General features: G+C 41.0%; 1 protein-coding gene across 1 annotated transcript in view; it reads right to left on the reverse strand.

The window, feature by feature from the left end:
• impg2a (interphotoreceptor matrix proteoglycan 2a) overlaps positions 1 to 16,537 on the reverse strand; it is a 72,510-nt gene extending 55,973 nt beyond the window's left edge. Inside the window, exons 1-2 of the mRNA XM_041210865.1 lie at positions 16,411 to 16,537; positions 14,124 to 14,290 (exon numbers count right to left, since the gene is read on the reverse strand). Coding sequence (XP_041066799.1) covers positions 14,124 to 14,290; positions 16,411 to 16,537 — 294 coding nt within the window. The remainder of the gene's footprint in view (positions 1 to 14,123; positions 14,291 to 16,410) is intronic.
• Between the last annotated feature and the right edge of the window lie 76 nt (positions 16,538 to 16,613).

The following is a 16,613-nucleotide window of genomic DNA, read 5'->3' on the forward strand; positions in this document are numbered from 1 at the left end:
ATGCAGACTGCACTAAATCCAGCCTCCGTCTCCCTGAAGGTCTCCTCTTTGCTGGGTCAATGGAAAGAAGACATGAGTGAGCGTCAGCCTCCAAAGGTCCTATTTCTGTCAATGACTAGTGAGTGACTGTGAGCTCAAGGGCTTGGTACCAGTGTTGGCACCTATTCGCCACTGAAATCCTGGTCAACACAATGTATATTTCAAGGATCACACTATGCTTCCCCCTCCACCCCCCGCCCCACCCCTTCCCCAGCAGCCCCCACTTCACATGACTGCCTACAATGAGATTGCTTTGGCCAGGTGCTTGCATGTGCTGCTTATAAGATTACACTCTTTGGAATACAGATGAGGGCAAATGTTTAGCGAGGGAGTGAGATTATTTCAGAGGGTGCTGAGTGTTTCTATATGTGAACCTGCAAGTGCCAAGATTCTGACTTCCTGCTTTTAGTGGACAACTGCAGCTTGTCCAGTTGCCCACTTGCCTTTGACTTCATTATCATTCTGGGCAATTTTCACGCTTAGAACAAGGGGTATATGCATGGAGATCAATTAATGGCAGGATTCTGGGTTAATCTCACATGAATGCGCTTCATTGCTTCATTCTCCTGATTCCCTAACATTTCTCAACTGGGCATTTCTCCTCATTTGGTAATAGACAGTTCAGTTGGGTGTTCCTTTAATCAGCCCCCCCTAGGCAATGCAGCACACCTCCTCAAGACCCTCAGAGCCTTGTCCACCAGAGTTATGTATTAGTTTTGTTTTCTACTATGCCATCACTTCAGGTTTCTAGATGGTGGTGCTGAAGGTTTTACTACCAGACCAACTTGGACCCTCCCTGTGTGTCTGTGGAAACCCCTCCCATCGTCCTGGAGGAGTATAATGTTCAGGTTTGCTTCCCTCTAATAAATCTCAGTCCTCCCCCACTGTGATAGTGGTGGATACCCCTGTATGACCCCCTAAATCATCTAAGGTGGACGTTCCTATGGGCCACGTTCCTATGGGCCACGTGCCTCCCCTTTGCGAGATCTATTACACAGTGACATATAGAGAAATCCCCCATGAAACCTATGAGTGTCCCTACATTACCTTTTCCCTATCCGAAGGCTGCAGATGCCTCCCCTGTGAGTGTGCCATCTGTAGCCCTGTATTATGTCAGGGACCCGCCCTCCCCACCACTCCATCCGGACTGACGTGCATGATGTTATGACCATGCCCTGCACACAATATGCTGGGTACGATTGGCACTGGACTGACATACCCTCCTTCCTTCCTGGTCTGGGACAAGGAAAGTCTTTGCAAGTTCAGCAATGTAACATTGAAGCGCTTCTTCACTCCGTGCTCCTCAAATTCTGGCCACAACTCACTTATATCCTTCTGTAACAGACTCTCCCCTCATTGTGCATTGTGGCCCAGAGACACAACACCCCACCCCCCCCACCGCGCCCCCCCAACCCTGTCATGTGTCTGGGTGCAGCCTTTCCAAGTCTCCCACTGCCCATTCGACCCCGTGCCCTGCAGCACCTTCCCTTGCCTCTGTCTTGTCTTCCCCCACCTTCCCCGCTGTCGAGCCCTTGCCCTGCAGCATATTACAACCCACCCCCTGGCTTGCTGCTGGTCTGGTATGTAGAGCCTTGCCTCTGAAAGCACCCCCTAAGCCATATGGTACTGCCTGTGAAGCATGGCACTGAGTCAAGGTAGACGAACAAACCTTGAAGTCACGAGCAAAGTGCAGGTTGCCAGGTGCGCATTGCTTATATCAAACACATCAGTCTAATTAGACACTAGCGTGGCCTACTGATCCAGCATGGGGAGGTTGATTACAGTGAGCATCTTTGATAATGAGCATTTATGAGATTCAAATGTATTTAAATAGCGAAGCAGGAAACGTGTGCCACCATTGACGTCTGGAGTAACCAATCACAACCTGCTTTTACACTGATGGGAAAGTGATTTTTTCACTCCTGTGGTATCTTCTGCTCCCACCTGCCATGATACCTGCCACGGGTGGGGGCGGAAAATCCTGCCCAACATTTCAAGTCCCATATGACTTTTCTTTGGAACAGTGTTGGGCACAATATTAGACTTGAAATGTTAACTCTTTTTTTCTCCACGGATGCTGCCAGACCTGCTGAGATTTTTCAGCACTCTCTGAGTTAATAAGGACCTCATGATAAAAGTAGAAACTGTACTTGCATTACTCAGTCTAGTTTACTATAATGCTTAGCGCAATGTTTCAAGAATTGTTCTTTGGTGAAAGAATGCCCTGAAGGTTCAGATGCTTTAACATTTGACCTCTAAAGAAGCAATAGGTCAATGGCTTCCTACTATTCAAAATCTCAGAGCATATTTACATAGAAAGTACAACGTAGAAACAGGCCATTTGGCCCAACTTGTATCTGTTGGTTGATGGGAATCTAGACAATTTTCAGCCAAGCCTCCTAAGAGAGCACCAGGTGAAAGCTTCACTGTAAGGAAAAGGGGAGAATGCACACTCAGTAATTCATTCTTCCTGAATCACACCTTCACCAGATCAGTTGTTGAGTATCAGTGATATAATACTATACCTGCAGCCTGAAGAACTGCACTGACACTAATCTTTAAATTTTTTTCTTAATTTCTCCAGTATTTTAAATCTGCAAGCCAAAATCTAACAAGTTCTTTCAGCAGTAGGAAGAGAAAACAATACAGTACCAAAATGGAAGTTAGTCACCCCAACTCTCATCTATCAATTATGTCTCCTTAAGTGTAATCAAAAGCAACATATTGATTTATAATATAAAATGTAAACAAAAGTCTATAGCAATGGACTTACAGTGCTTTCATTTTCTTCAGCTGTGATGCTCGTACTATCAACAGAAACTCCATTAGCATCTGACAATGAAATACAATGTTATTAAATACTTGGTGACTTCACAGTCTTTATTTAGACTTTCCCCTGGCTCCCTGTCTCAGTTTCCTTTACTAGTTCAGCCCCAGATCACCAACTGTTTGAGGGTAATTAGGAACAGGCAATAAATGCTGGTAAAAACAAAAACAAAACAACTGCGGATGCTGGAAATCCAAAACAAAAACAGAATTACCTGGAAAAACTCAGCAGGTCTGGCAGCATCGGCGGAGAAGAAAAGAGTTGACGTTTCGAGTCCTTATGACCCTTCAACAGAACTTGAGTTCGAGTCCAAGAAAGAGTTGAAATATAAGCTGGTTTAAGGTGTGTGTGTGGGGGGTGGAGAGATAGAGAGAGAGAGAGGTGGGGGGGGGGTGCGGGGTGTGGTTGTATGGACAAACAAGCAGTGATAGAAGCAGATCATCAAAAGATGTCAACGACAATAGTACAATAGAACACATAGGTGTTAAAGTTAAAGTTGGTGATATTATCTAAACGAATGTGCTAATTAAGAATGGATGGTAGGGCACTCAAGGTATAGCTCTAGTGGGGGTGTTTTTTTTTATAATGGAAATAGGTGGGAAAAGGAAAATCTTTATAATTTATTGGAAAAAAAAGGAAGAGGGAAACAGAAAGGGGGTGGGGATGGGGGAGGGAGCTCACGACCTAAAGTTGTTGAATTCAATACTCAGTCCGGAAGGCTGTAAAGTGCCTAGTCGGAAGATGAGGTGTTGTTCCTCCAGTTTGCGTTGGGCTTCACTGGAACAATGCAGCAAGCCAAGGAGAGACATGTGGGCAAGAGAGCAGGGTGGAGTGTTAAAATGGCAAGCGACAGGGAGGTTTGGGTCATTCTTGCGGACAGACCGCAGGTGTTCTGAAAAGCGGTCGCCCAGTTTACGTTTGGTCTCTCCAATGTAGAGGAGACCACATTGGGAGCAATGAATGCAGTAGACTAAGTTGGGGGAAATGCAAGTGAAATGCTGCTTCACTTGAAAGGAGTGTTTGGGTCCTTGGACGGTGAGGAGAGAGGAAGTGAAGGGGCAGGTGTTGCATCTTTTGCGTGGGCATGGGGTGGTGCCATAGGAGGGGGTTGAGGAGTAGGGGGTGAAGGAGGAGTGGACCAGGGTGTCCCGGAGGGAGCGATCCCTACGGAATGCCGATAAGGGGGGTGAAGGGAAGATGGCATCATGCTGGAGTTGGCGGAAATGGCGGAGGATGATCCTTTGAATGCGGAGGCTGGTGGGGTGATAAGTGAGGTCAAGGGGGACCCTATCATGTTTCTGGGAGGGAGGAGAAGGCGTGAGGGCGGATGCTGGTCTTTGATGCTTGTATCCCATGAACTAATTAAGAGAAAAGATATTCCGCATGGCCACTATCAGACAGCTCTATAATTGATTGAGGAATAAATACAGAGGTAAAGAAAACCAAGGTCAATTTTTCCTGAGATGAGCAGTGTTGAAATATGGAGGCCTTACATTAACCCTACAATAGATCATTGAATCATAGAATGATCAGCCAATCATGCCTGCGCTATCCAACTAGTCCCACCCCCATGTTCTTTCCCCATAACCCTGTAAACATTTTCCTTCAAGCAGTTGTCCATTTTACTGTTGAAAGTTATCACCCAATCTGTTTCCATCATTTTTCAGATGGTGCATTCCAGAGCACCACAACACACTAGATAAAACAAACTGGCCACAAGTCACTTCTGGTTCTTTTGACAATTGTCTTAAATCTGTGTCCTCTGGTTACTGACCCTGCTGCCACTGGATACAGTTTTCTTAATTTACTCAATCAAAATGCTTAATGATTTTTAACACTAATATCAAATCTCTTAACCTCCTTTGTTTTAAGGAGAACAACCCAGCTTCTCCAATTTCTCCAAATAACTGAAGTTCCCCATTCCTTGTAACATTTCTTAATAAATCTCTTCTTCACTCTCTCCAATGAGCTTCTATAATTCCAAAACCAGGGAGGGGCTCGATTTATTTTGGTTGTTCCTGCATCTTCAGCACTTAGAGAATCCTGGATAGACCAGGTTATTATTTTGGCTGCTGATAGAAGTGGAGCTCATTTAAGAGTCCGGAATCCAGGGAAAATCAAATTTCTTAAGAATATAACACAGACTATAAGGCTCCTTGAACCTGTTCTGTCTTTCAGTAGGATCGTGGCTGATCTTCTGCCTCAACTCTACTTTCCCACCATTTCTTATTCCCCTTGATTCCCTGAGAGACAAAACAATCTATCTCAGCCTTAAATATACTCAATGATGGAGAATCCACAACCTTTTGGGATAGACAATTCCAAAGATTCACACCCTCCGAGTGAAGAACTTTCTCCTCACCTCAGTCTTAAATGATCAACCTCTTACCCTGAGGCTGTGCCTCAGTGTTCAAGATGCCTCAGCTAGGGGAAACAACCTTTCAGTGTCTACCTTGTCAAACCCTTCAGAATCGTATTTATTTCAATGAGATCATCTCTTATTCTTCTCAACTCCAGAGAGGGGCCCAATTTACTCAGCCTCTCATCATAGGACATTCCTTTCATCCCAGGAACCAATCTAGTGAATCTTTATTCTACCACCTCCAAGGCAAGTATATCCTTCCTTAAATATGGAGACCAAAACTAGCAAAGTACTCCAGATGTGGGTCTCACCAAAGCGCTATGTTTCATGCCTTTTAAAAGATATTCTGCTTTTCTGTTGTTACTATCAAAATGAATCACCTCATGCTTCCCCACTCATTTAACTTGCCTATATCTCTTTGTGGCCCCTTTGTGTCCTTTTCACAGCTTACATCCCAACTAATTTTGTATCGTACAAACTTGGGAACATTACTTTGGTCCCTTTGTCTGAGTCATTAATAGCAATGGTAAATGTAGCTTCTGTACAAAGGAAGCACTGTAAAATTCTTTCTGAGGAGACCGTACCAAGCCACCATTTCTGAAAATGCAAGGGGGGACTTCAACTTCTCTCATTTTGCAGTTTCCCTAGATGAAGCACAAGGGTCTATCATTCTCACTTAAATCAAGAAATCTCTTCCTGTCTCCACAAACTTTCATGAGGACAGTGGCAAATTTTTTGGGTTAGTGAATCTTGGCAGATATGCTCATGAGGACTCATCTGTGGCTCACTTGAAGTTAAGGATGGTATTAGATTAAAAGAAGAGGTATCACAATGTTGCAAAAAACAGTAGCAACACTGAGGATTGGGAATGCTTTAGGAACCAGCAAAGGGCCACCAAAATGTTGATTAAAAAGGGAAAAATAGAATATGAGAGTAAACTAGCCAGACATATAAAAACAGATCATTAGAGTTTTTATAAGTATACAAAAAGGAAGAGAGTAGCTAAAGTAAGCGTTGGTCCCTTAGAAGCAGAGACAGGAGAAATTATCATGGGGAACGAGGAAGTGGCAGAGGCATTGAACAAATGTTTTGTGTTTGTCTTCACAGTAGAAGACACAAGTTCCATACCAAAAATAGAGGATAACCTAAGGGCTAAAAAGTGATTAAATTAAGATAAGTAATATCAGCAGAGATAATGTATTAGAGAAACCTAAGGGACTAAAATCTGACAAATCCCCAAGGCCTGATGGCCTACACCCTAGGGTTCTAAAATAGATAGCTGCAGAGATAGTGGATGATCTAGCTATGATTTTCCAAAGATGCTTAGATTCAGGAATGGTCCCACTAGATTGGAAGTTTGCAAATGTTACACCACTTTTCAAGAAAGGAGGGAGAGAGAAAGCAGTGAACTACAGACCAGTTAGCATAAAATCAGTTGCTGGGAAAATGCTGGAATCTATTATTAAGAAAGTCTTAATAATGCACTTTAAAAAGCAGAATACGATTAGAACAAGTCAACATGGCTTTACTAAAGGGAAATCCTGTTTGACAAATTTATTAGAGTTCTTTTTGAGGATGCAATTAGTAGGTAGATAATGGGGATAGATGTAGTATACCTGGATTTCCAAAAGACATTTAAAAAGGTGCTGCACAAAAGGTTAACAGGCAAAAAAAAGGAATTCATGGAATTCAAGGGTAATATATTAACATGGTTAGAGGACTGGTTAGTGGATAGGAAACAGAGAGTGGGCATAAATGGGGCTTTTTAAAGTCGGCAGTGAATAATGGAGTGCTGCAAGGACCAGTGCAGGGGCCTCAGCTATTTACAATCTATATTAATGACTTAGATGAAGAAGCAAAGGGTAATGTATCCAAGTTTGCTGATAATGCAAAACTAGGTAGAAAGGTAAGCTGTGGGGAGGACACAGAGAGGCTGCAAAGAGATATAGACAAGTTAGGTGAATGGGCAACAAGATGGCAGATGGAGTAGAATATAGGGGACTGTGAAGTTATTCACTTTGGTCACAAGAATAAAAATGCAGAATATTTTTTAAAAAGTGAGAAACTTGTAAGTGTTAATGTTCAAAGAGACTTGAGTGTGCTCATACAAAGAACACAGAAGGTTAGCATGCAGGCGCAGCAAGCAAATATGAAGGCAAATGGCATTTGACCTTTATTGCAAGGAGATTGGAGTACAAGAATAAAGAAGTCTTGCTACAGTTGTACAGGGTTTTGGTGTGACCACATCTGTGTGCTGTTTTGGTCTCTGTATGTAAGAAAGGATATATCTGCATTGGAGGCATCACAGCGAAGTTTCACCAAGTTGGTTCCTGGGATGAGGAGGTTGAGACTGAGTAAATTGGGGCTATATTTTCTGGAGTTTAGAAGAATCAGAGGTAATGGAGAGGCAGTGGCATAGGTAGTATTCTAGATACCCAGAGTAATGCTCTGTGGACCTGGGTTCAAATCCCACCATGGCAGATAGTAAAATTTGAATTCAATAAAAAATCTGGAATTAAAAGTCTAATGATGACTATGAAACCATTGTCAATTGTCGCAAAAACCCATCTGGTTCACTAATGTCCTTTAGGGAAGGAAGTCTGCCGTCCTTCCCCACAGCAATATGGTTGACTCTTAAATGGCCTAGCAAGCCACTCAGTTCTCAAGGGAAATTAGGGATGGGCAACAAATGATGGCCCAGGCAGCAACGTCCACATCCCATGAACAGATTAAAAAAAACTAACTGAAACCTACAACATTCTGATGGGATGGATGCTGAAAGATTGTTTCCATTGGTCAGGGAATCTAAAACACGGGGTCACAACCTCAGGATAAGGGGCTGATTACTTAGGACTGAGATAAGGAGAAATTTCTTCATTCAAAGGGCTGTGAATCTTTGGAATTCTCTATCCCAGAAGGTGGTGGATGCTCCATCGTTGAATACATTTAAGGCTGGGAAAGACAGATTTTTGGTCTCTCAGGGTATTAAGGGATATTGAAGCAGGCAAAAATTGAATTGAAGCCCAAGATCAGCCATGATCATATTGAATGGCAGAGCAGGCTCGATGGGCCGTGTGGTCTACTCCTGCTCCTCTTTCTTATATTCGTATATGCCTCATCCCACGAATTTCAGCCCCGTTGCCATTTATTTGGATTGTAATCGGTCTCAGTGCTTAAGCAAATAAACAGTAATTTCATAATAAGTGTACAGACCTTTTAGCGTGGAGCTATTTTCAGTTGAAGTTACCCCCGTGATTGTGGTTGATTCTAGACTAGAAAGAAAGAATTATATCTTGTTTGACAGTTTAAACAAACACATAGGGGTAAATCATGGTGTGTAATATATTTTGGCAAAGGCAATAACCAATTTCACTTTACATGAGTTAGTGCCTGTGTTGAAATATTGGGGTGAAGAATTTCAAGTACATTTATTACCAAATACTGCACAGTGCAATTTTATCATAGTGAAATACTGGTTTAAAATTTGAAATACATAATTAAGAAAAATGCTTAATTTCTACAAAGCATTTCTGCATGTTCTAAGTTCCAGTGTGAAATATGAACTTACCTGCACAAGTCTTCATTACTTGAACTTGCAAAAAAAAAAAATAATATTAATTTTCCTATGATAATTAATCACAAATTTGAATACTGCAATTTAATTACTCCTAACGATGGAAAATGGGTTCTATAGAAATCTACTTACCTACTCACAGTTTCGGTCTGTAGAGATAATTTCTGGGGAGGAAATAAAGTTCTGCTTTGACTGAGTCCAAAAACAATACAAACCATAAATGACTGAACCATTCAATAAGAGCTATTGTGTTTCACAAATGGAATTTTAATGTAAACCTAATTTTGCAATGAAAAATTTAAATGAATTAATGACAGTCTATATCACACAGCTACAATACATAAACGTCATTTTACATTCTTTAGAAAGGTAGCTGGGTGGAGCAAAGTTGCAGTGCAGGTGAGAGAGGGTGGGTAAGGTTACAAAGGTAGAACTAAGCAGTTATGATGAAGATAGGCTGTGGGTTTTGAAGTTAGTGGTCTTACTTTATATAATTTCAGTAATACACTATTGCATAACATCAAGTAATTCCCCCAGATGTTCCCCCACATGAAGGTCTGACACTGCATTAGGGTCACCACTAAAACCTAAATCAGGTTTAGGTTTACCCTGAGTTTTCCTCCTCTCCTTTCCTAATATAATAATAATGCTGTCTTGCAATTCCACTACCTCACCAATGTGGCCATTCTGCACACAAACCTTGTCAATGACTGGCAGGAGGCTATTTTATCCTGGAAGGCATCACAGACCACCCTGACCCAGTGCTCAACTAATGTCCACATATGTACACCTTCCAGCAGAAGTCAATAAAAGGAAATGGGAACCTTGACTTATTCCCTTCTCCTCTAGTTGTGCTGAGGGCAATTATAACATTACTATTGTCCTAACTGAGATTAACTAAAAGGTAATTCACATTCCTGGCTCTGGTATAAGACATCCAAACAGTGAAAGGCCCTTTGCTTCATCAATCTCATCTTCCATTCAGATGTTTGGCTTGAATTTACTGCCATTCTTCATACCTCCTCCATAATTCCTCTAGTAAGGGAACAAAAGGTAATTAAGCACTTGATTTAGGTTTTAGTGGTGACCCTAATGCAGTGTCAGACCTTCATGTGGGGGAACATCTGACCAATAGTAATCATGATACTACTAGATTCAACTTGATCAGATTTGCTGAAAATTTAATGTTGGTTCCAGATTTCAAAATGAGAAGATAAGTAACAATGGCTGAAGATTTAAAATGGTTCAATAGAAAAAATCTACTAGGCAGGAGAATTACCAAATAGAATAAAAATAGAATACCTTTAAAACTATTCTAATGCAAAAGGAAACTAAGTTATGCCCAAAGTTAAAATAAGAGCATATGGTAAGATAAAGCCAAAGTATGAAACAAGTCATGTGCAAGGACACGCCAGCAAAAATGCTTCTACAGACTTAAAGAAAATATCGCAGAAAAGAGAGACATGCTGCCAAAACTTTTCATCTTGCACTCATCAGGACAAACTCAATAATGCCAAATTTCAAATGATAACAACAATTTATACTACAGGAGAAAAAGGTGCTCGTTGATTAGCAATTTAACTCTGATTGGCCAAAGCATTGCCATGGTGAAAGCAACAGGAACTATAGACTCCCCAAGCCTCCAGGTAATTCAAGATAGGTGAAAGGCTTGAACATGTTCCTTTTGTTTGCAGAGGACAGGCTCCTGTGTATGAAAGTGTGTCACTTCTAGCAAGAGTAAATGAGCTACATTGCAAACTCGACTAATTATCCTAAATTGGTTGTTATTGTAGTTATTAGTGTAGTCAGGATTGTTCAGCAAGTGCTACCAAATCATGGAATTAGATCTAATGGTAGACATTTTATTTTGGGTTTTGCAAGCATGGGCTGGTTGAGTAAGGTCTATGCTCTGCCTATTCCAAACAACTGAAAGAACATATTGTTTGATTCGATCAGCCAATTATTGAGGCGTACAGCCTACCTACCTGGCATCGCACCGGCACTGAAATTCATACACGACGTTGCTCATTGTGTGGTAGGCAGAACATCTTTTTGGACTGGTGGCAGCATCCTGTTAGTGGAAAATACCACTCGTGTAGCCACTGCATTGTTGCAGTGTGAAACAGCTTGTTTAACGTGTTGTTCAAATTTTGAGATACTTTGCCTTTCCAGTGTAGTTTGAGGCAAATTGAGCATTTTTCAGGTCCAAAAGTGATGGCCTTTGGCCCATGTGCGAGTTTGCATGATACATCGTGAACAATGGTCTGATTAGGATAGCCAGTGTCCCGCAGGAAAGCTTATCAGCGATCTTGTATATAGGGCCCTAGCCATTTGCTCACCTTGCAAGTTTTTTGCAAAAGTAGAGTGCGTCAATGTTATCTTGTGGGACAATGGCAATCCAAATCAAATCATTGTTTGCTGTGTATCGTGCAAATTTGCAAATGGGCCAAAGTCAACCACTTTTGGACCTGAAAAGTGCCTGGTCTACCTCAAATTACCCTGGAAAGACAAAGTAGCTCAAACATTTGAACAACGAGTTCAGCAAGCTATTTCACACTGCTACAATGCAGAGGCTAAGCAAGTGGTATTTTCCACCAACAGGATGCTGCTGTCAGTCGAAGATGTTTTGCCTACCAGACAACTGAGCAACACTTGTGTATGAATTTCAGTGTCAGTGCGATGCCAGGTACATTGGCCATACATCCCAACAATTGGCTGATTGAATCAAACAACATGTTCCTTCAGTTGTTTGGAATAGGCAGGGTACAGACCGTATTCAACCAGCCCGTGTTTGCAAAACCCAATGCAAAAAGTCTACTGTTAGATGTGATTCTGTGATTGGGCAGCACTTGCTGAACAATCCTGACTGCACTAATAGCCACACTAACAACCAATTGAAGATGATCAGTGGAGCTCATAATGTGGCTCATTTACTCTTGCCAGGAGCAACATACATTCATACACAGAGACGCTCATTGCAAACAAAAGGAAAATGTTCAAGCCTTGCACCTTTTTGATTTACCCTGGGGGCCTGGAGGGCCTATAATTCCCCGTTGCTTTCTTCATGGCCACGCTTTGTCCAATCGGAGTCAAATTGCCAACTAATCAGTACCCTTTTCTCCTAGCTGTAGTATAAATCATTATGTTCATTTGAAATTTGGCATTCTAGCATTTGTCCTGATGAGTGCAAGATGAAAAGCTTTGCAACCTGTCTCTCTTTTCAGCAATATTCAAGTTCTGTACTACCAAGGGGCTATTTAAAGAAAACAGTTCTCAAGTGAAGTAGGATAGTTATTGAGCTCAGCTATGGCAACACAAGCTGCTATCAGAGCACCAAAATAACACTGGAGAAGATAGTGGATAACTAAAATAGCAATAATAAAATATTTTTTAAGCTACGTTAGAAGTAAGAGGACCATCGAGAACTGCATAGGGCCATTGAGGAATACCTTGAGCAGATTCAAGGTGTTGCAGAGGATATTACAGAGGTTTTAAATGATTACTTTGCACCAATATTCACTATAGAAGACAATATTCAGTTGCCAATAATGCAGTGTAGCATTGACTTTTAAGATATAAAGATCAGCATGAATGCAGATACATTGCTGGATAAAATTTCTTTTGTCATATCTTCACACAAATATTTTGTTCCCTTTGGGGAATAATGAGGTAGTCATGGAAGGATTCCCAAGCTGATGATCAGCCCAATGAACCACATCATGAACAGTCCTTCCTTGGCCAATAAGTCCTGGCGTGGAACTTGAACCTGGAGCTTCTGGTCCAGAAGTAGGGACGTTACCACCATGCCACAAGCTGGATAGGAAAAGGAACAGGGATATTTATTCCATAAAGTAATTTTAATGAAATTTATTACAAGGACTGAGAGCCTTTAATTTAATTGTCCCCATAATCATGTGAAATGCTGAATATTTCTCTCTGGAAATGTCTGACTGCTTTTAAAAAGACTATTAGCATGGAAGAGGCATTAAATTCAGGGGTTATTGAGGGTCAAAAATTTCTACTTTTATGACTCATAAGGTTACTATGAATATGTAGCTCAGTGGCTCCATACAAGGCAAATACTTCACTATGTTGCCAAAATCACTGTTTGCCCATTTAGAAATAGAATGCTCTTGACATCCAAAATTCCATAAAGCAAGCATACCACAAGGATGGTGTAACATCTTTTTAGCAGAATTATAAAAACATCTGTCGTGCAAAGCCTATTTAAGAATACTGGCATTGAAATAATTCATTTTGATGGTGCTTAACGGGAGAGTAACCATTGTACAGTGGAGGCTGCTTATATTGTACTTTTGAAATTTTCATCACTTTCCTTCAGTCTTCATAGTCAGTCTAGACAGGGAACCTAATTGCAAAATTGCCCTGAACTGACCAGTTCCTCCATTATATTGAAGAAAAACTTTGGTTTTGGCAGTGTTAGTCATAATCCGAGCAGGTGCAGAGAGAGAGAAAGAAACAGAATCAGACAAACATTTGTCATATTAAAAGTCCCTTCCAGGTATTTATGGATCAATGATAAATCCTTTCTAACCCATTCACATGACATTCCACTAGTGCCATTTTACTTGTAGTTCTTTTGCTTGTACTCTGTATACCTATAAGAAAGCAGCGATCTGACATCTGAAGACAATGAACTAAAGGGGACATCATGCCAGCTGGCCTCTTCTACAAATGGGTCAAACATTCCTATAAAATTCAGACTCTCTTGAGAATCGTATAACTAAGTTTTATACAGATTAAGACAGGATGTTGTGTATAAATGTATTCTGTCACATTTAAATTACACTTTATAGATTAACAGATGAGTACAATTCTGAGCTCTAACATCCAGGAAAATGTTGGGTTGGATTCCTGTCTTTGTTGAGTTACATGATCTGTGATGGAGTAGTGGTAAGGGCATTACAATGTACATTAGTGTCTTTTAGTGAGACAGGAGCCAAGCTACCTACCACTGATTGTCTTCCAGTGTCCCCTGCTGGAAGCATGTGTGTGCAAATGTCAAATGAGAACACAGTCAACTAACAGCGCCCCCCACAATCACTGACCAGGTCCATAGTTGAGGAATAACCAATTGGACAAAGAAGTAGTGGCTGACTGCTGCCAGTAGAACTACATCTTAGAATGAATCACTGTCTTAAAAATAAAGGAAAAATTAAAGGGGAAAAATTGGAGGAAAATTGAAGGAGGAACTGTAAGTGACAGAAAGCAGAGTTATATGACAGGGCAATAATCGGATGAACAATGTTTAAAAAGAGAGGCATAATAATGTTACATTTCAATTATAATATGAGAATTACCTCCTTAATCAGGGTTTGATGTTCCTCTGATTGGCTGAAGTTTACACCAATGTCAAAAATATTTATGATTCCTTGATCACACACATTCATCCAGGCTTGATGTTCATGTCGTGCAGGTAGCCTATCCCAGAAAGTTTTGAATGCTTCCCATACTGCCTCCTGGCACACTAAGAAACATAGGCATCACATAAGACATCTGGTGACTCACACAAACTTTTCCATAAATTGCTTTTTAAAAAGTGCCCATATCCTGAGTAACTATATGGGAAACAAATTCAATTTTAATAGTGAAATGCATTAGTGATTGCAGAGTTCTTTTAGGTTGGCTAGGTATCTAACACATAGAAACTTCTCAGCATGCTTAAAGGTCTGCAAGCTAAACCACTAAGAAGTTAATGAACAATTTGCTCACTAATGAATACACATATTCTCCCTAAACCCAGAATACTTGAGCGCAAGTTGGCAACAACTAGGGCTAACCAACCCCTCAATGTGCACTTAATATTGCAAGAGTTTAACCAGCTAAACCAACATAGGTAAAGGCCCCACTGCTTGGATCATCTAACATATGGCTCAATTTACCACTTCTGCCATGGAGGGTTTCCTCCATTCTAATCTTCTATTTGCACTGTAGCATCCTGAGGCAAACTCGATCACAGAGAGACCCCACCCCTTCCCAAAAAGATTATTACTAGATGTCCATTAGACAACTGACAAATGTAAGTTTGAATCCTTCGCAGTTGGTCAGTAGATTCTTCATGAGTAATAAAATGCTTCAGTGCATAACTACCATCCTCCTGACCACAGCATGGATACACAGCCTGCACAATTAAGCAGTATTTTAACGAGTTGGCAGTGTGCCCATGTGCCTGTGTGCCAAATGTTCCCTGAAAAATTTTGGTGTGCATGTTTTTACGATATGTAGTACCTTGGGAGTTACCATGGCTGGACAAAGTATAGAGAAGCTGGTGTGCAGCTGTGCACACACATAGCTTAGCAGGAATATTGCTCTGTTCCCTTTTTTCTATGAATCCAACTCCGTAAGAGGGATGACTTTCTGACTCCTTCCCAAGGAGTCATCATTGATTACTTGATCACACACATTCATCAAGGCTTGATGTTCATGTCGTGCAGGTAGCCTATCCCAGAAGGTTTTGAATGCTTCCCATACTGCCTCCTGGCACACTAAGAAACATAGGCATCGAGTAAGACATCTGGTGACTCACACAAACCTTTCCATAAATTATCTTTTAAGAAGAGCCCATGTCCTGAGTAACTATATGGGAAACAAATTCAATTTGTTTCATTAGACCTGTCAATTAATCCAGCTACCTCCTTCCCTTCTAAGGGTGCATGTATAAAGAATGGTGAGAGGATTGTCCTATGAGGAGAGATTGAGTATAATGAACTATCTCCTCTGGAGTTTAGAAGGATGAGAGGTCATCTCGTTGAAATGTATGAAATTCTGAGAGGGCTTGATGGGGTTGATGCTGCGAGGCTGTTTCCCCTGGCTGGAGAGCCCAGAACGAGGGGGCATAGTCTCATAAGTGGTCATCCACTTGGGACTGGAAGAAGATGGTTGTGAATTTTGGGATAAAAACAGTGTTGGAAAACTCAGCTGGTCTGGCAGCATCACTGAAGAGAGAAACAAAGTTAACATTTCAAGTCCAATATGATTCTTCTTTGAAACTCTTGGTGAAGTTTGGTATTCATTAACCCAGAAGGCTATGGGTGCTCAGTTAATGAGTTTATTCAAAACATAAATTGATAGCGTTTTTGATGCCAAGGGAATCAAGGGGTATGAGGATAGGGCAGGAAAGTGGAGTCAATATCAAAGTTCACCCATGATCTTATTGAATGGTGGAGCAGGCTCAAAGGGCAGTGTGGCCTATTCCTGCTGCTATTCATTTTGTTTTTAAAGCATCTCTTGCTATTATTAGAATAAGTGATATCCAGGCTTAGTGAGGTTTGGGGCTGAGATAATTGAACCTAATCGAATCAATGTGAAAGAGACTGAATTGCAGCATTTCACAAAGTAGCTCATCTGGCTTTAATATATACTGTCAGTGCCTGCAGACATTTTTTTAAAAATCTGTGAAGATGCATTTTGTTTTAAAATATAAGACTAAAGCATCGATCATTCCTAAATAATTCCTGTGAAGAAATAAATTTCTAAAACTCCCAAAATGTGACAGGCACACACAGATGGGCAGAGATGTTACAGAATAGTGATATGTCACTGACTAGGGCTTGGAAAAATTTAAATAAGAAACAGGAATTTTCTTACCTCTCAGCTTGTAATATTTAAGGTAGTTGCCAATGGCCTGTGAGATAGTTTCCTCTGGACATAGCTCAACACCATTCGGAAATAAAAAGGATCGCTTTTGTCTGTAAATCAAATCTTTTATTTGCATGTCGCTCACGGTCACTGGAGATTGAATGTTGCCACGAGAAAGACTTCCGGAGCCTTGGTGCAGTCTACTCTCATCT

The sequence above is a fragment of the Carcharodon carcharias genome, chromosome 18 (genome assembly GCF_017639515.1).
Source record: "Carcharodon carcharias isolate sCarCar2 chromosome 18, sCarCar2.pri, whole genome shotgun sequence".
Taxonomy (NCBI): domain Eukaryota; kingdom Metazoa; phylum Chordata; class Chondrichthyes; order Lamniformes; family Lamnidae; genus Carcharodon; species Carcharodon carcharias.